Source organism: Lucilia cuprina, chromosome 5 (assembly GCF_022045245.1).
Source record: "Lucilia cuprina isolate Lc7/37 chromosome 5, ASM2204524v1, whole genome shotgun sequence".
Lineage (NCBI taxonomy): Eukaryota > Metazoa > Arthropoda > Insecta > Diptera > Calliphoridae > Lucilia > Lucilia cuprina.
In genome coordinates, this window is record NC_060953.1 from 63,586,308 (window position 1) to 63,589,015 (window position 2,708).

A 2,708-nucleotide genomic window follows, 5' to 3' on the forward strand; every position below is an offset into this window, starting at 1 on the left:
CTAGACTATAGACTAGACTATAGACTAGACTATAGACTAGACTATAGACTAGACTATAGACTAGACTATAGACTAGACTATAGACTAGACTATAGACTAGACTTTTGATTGGACTATACACTAAACTATAAAATGTATTATAGACTAGACTAGGATATTACAAGTATTATGCATTATCTAAATAAAAACATTTCTTTTCTCATAATTTTTTTCTTCTATATATATACCTCTTTTAAAATCCATTCATCCAGATCCTTCTCTAATGCTATTGGCCACCTGCAAGGCAGTCCCGCTTGTGTTTTAAAATGTTTAAATACATCTACTGTTTCATTTTTATAATTCGTTCGTTGTATTGTTAATTTCCATTGAACTTTCATTTCCCTAGTTACTTTTTCACATTCATCGATATTAAGATACTCTTCCTTTTCGCAACACAATTTAATGCAGGGCTGGTTCTCACTACAAACACAACCTCTTAGATGACGAGGAACTGTTATTTTTTTCCTCATGAAATCCAAACGATAATCATAGATATCCTGTTTTTCGGGTGGTATTAAAATACCCTCATACAGATATGATCCATTATCGAACTTCTTGTGATTCGTTAAATTTACTGTTTTCTCATAAGGACATTTATCCGGATCAACTCCAATAGAAATTTTCAACATTAGGAGTGTCAATAGTATTGAAAAATACATTGGAATAAAATGTTTTATTTTTTAATTAGTGATTTTTATTCACCTTGATTCTTCTCTTAATGATTCTAGAGACTGATTGTAGAATTGAAAGTAATCTTTTCATTTGAAAAGTATATACGTTTGTATGTTATATAGTAAATAATTTATTTGACCTATATGTATTTTAAAAGAAAGTTGCAACAAAAAAATTATATTAAGAAAAAAAAAATACCACAACTACCACAAAGATATACCAGTGTTAGTAGTTATATATATACATATGTATTGACAGGGTTTCTCAAATATAATATATTGCTTTATATTTCTTTTATTTATGGATCATAATTAGCAAACTTCTTGAAAGAATTTCTTAAAGAATTATTGACGTTTCCGAAGACTTTGACAAAATTACTTTCAACAAAAATACATACATCGACTTATATATACATACTTATATGTACACATACACACATTTTGGGCACTCTTGCATTAGAGTGTTCTGAGACGTAGCGTTTTTGAAGAATCTCATTGATGAGCTTTGATATATAGAACGGAACGGTCTCCAGTTCCACCTCAACAATTCTCCATTTTCAATATATCCTCTACTTTTTCAAAGGTCTTCATAATTAAAATATTTTATTTCAAATAACATAATTCTGTAATTTTCAATAAAAGAACATATTCAGTCCATGTAATAATCATATTTTATATATAATTCATATTGGAAATTTTCATACAATTTAAAAAAATTATGTATATTGTGAAGAAATGTGAATATCAGAGCAGCTACTTATACTGTTGTCGAATTTCCACAAAGTCTGTAAAGTAGATAAATATGAATTACATAATTTATTAAAAATTTAAACAGAAAGATATTTTATACCTTTTTATTACTAAATGCCATACTTTTGGTCTCAAAACAAAACATGAAAATACCAAAATACCTTGAACTACATTGATCAGATCAGCAATTGTAGTAAATAAGTCACCAGATGAACCTTTTGGTATAAAGTACGATATAATGATAAAGAATCTAGGAATGCCTAATACCAGCAATAAACGTACAATAATAAGTATACTGTAAGATAGAAATATATATTAACACTAGTGCTATAGCTTCCGAAGTAGAACGGTATATATTTACGAAATCATTGCAATATATATGAAAAACATTAATTTATTTTCATGTATACATTACAACTTACTTTTCTTTAAAGATCTTTTGATTACGTCTCAATCTGGCGGCATCTCGTCGTGTTTTGTAAAAAATTGTTAAGAAACGTATAAAAGCTACTAAATTGAGGAATATAATTAAAAAGGATGGTCCAAACAAATAAAACCATGCTGTCCGATTGTTAACTGCAATAGTAGGAGACAGGTTAAATAAAATATGCCACCATTTTTTATAAAATAATCAAATAGTAACCAATTATATTATTTTTAAGTACTTACACTGTAACCAGCAAACGATTTCTCCAAAGCCCGGTTTATAAGTAGCATCCACACTAGATGATAGTTCTACGAATATACAAACTGCAGTTGCTACTACTGTAATCGGCCAAACATATAAGGAATATCTAATAAACTGTTTCATATCCTTTTTTATATTCGTTTCAACATTGAGTTTGTTAAAATTTTTCCAAAAATCATAACACATAATAGTCAGCCATAAAATTGATGATAAATAGGATAAATAACTGGCAAAACCTATAAAAAAATTTTATTGCTTTGGGGTTTAGTCTAGACTATGCTATAAACTATACGGCAGACAAGACTAGACTATAGGCGAGACTGTTTAGTGGACTAGACTATAGACAAGAATAGAACATACTATATTAGAACGGACTATAGTCTATATTTAGAATCTATAGAGACAAGACTAAACTATTGACTGGAGTACAGACTAGACTATAGACTAGACTGTAGACTAGACTATAGACTAGACTATAGACTAGACTATGGACTAGACTATAGACTAGACTATAGACTAGACTATAGACTAGACTATGGACTAGACTATAGACTAGACTA

General features: G+C 28.8%; 2 protein-coding genes across 2 annotated transcripts in view; one reads left to right on the forward strand and one right to left on the reverse strand.

Annotated features, from left to right (window-relative positions):
• LOC124420282 (G-protein coupled receptor Mth2-like) overlaps positions 1 to 2,708 on the forward strand; it is a 7,357-nt gene that overhangs the window by 1,837 nt on the left and 2,812 nt on the right. The window lies entirely within an intron of this gene.
• LOC124419962 (G-protein coupled receptor Mth2-like) lies at positions 1,371 to 2,379 on the reverse strand. The gene is made up of 4 exons (XM_046951219.1): positions 2,130 to 2,379; positions 1,883 to 2,036; positions 1,561 to 1,755; positions 1,371 to 1,495 (listed from the first exon to the last, which is right to left on the reverse strand). The coding sequence occupies exons 1-4, from the start codon at positions 2,332 to 2,334 to the stop codon at positions 1,468 to 1,470; spliced, it is 582 nt and encodes a 193-aa protein (XP_046807175.1). The 5' UTR covers positions 2,335 to 2,379; the 3' UTR covers positions 1,371 to 1,467.

Excerpts from the sequence above, each read along its gene's own strand:
- LOC124419962 (XM_046951219.1), bottom strand. The coding sequence starts at position 2,334 with ATGTGTTATGATTTTTGGAAAAATTTTAACAAACTCAATGTTGAAACG. Across the intron at positions 2,037-2,129 it reads AATCGTTTGCTGGTTACAGT|TTAACAATCGGACAGCATGG; the intron begins GTAAGTACTTAA and ends CTACTATTGCAG. Across the intron at positions 1,496-1,560 it reads TGGCATTTAGTAATAAAAAG|ACTTTGTGGAAATTCGACAA; the intron begins GTATAAAATATC and ends TCTACTTTACAG.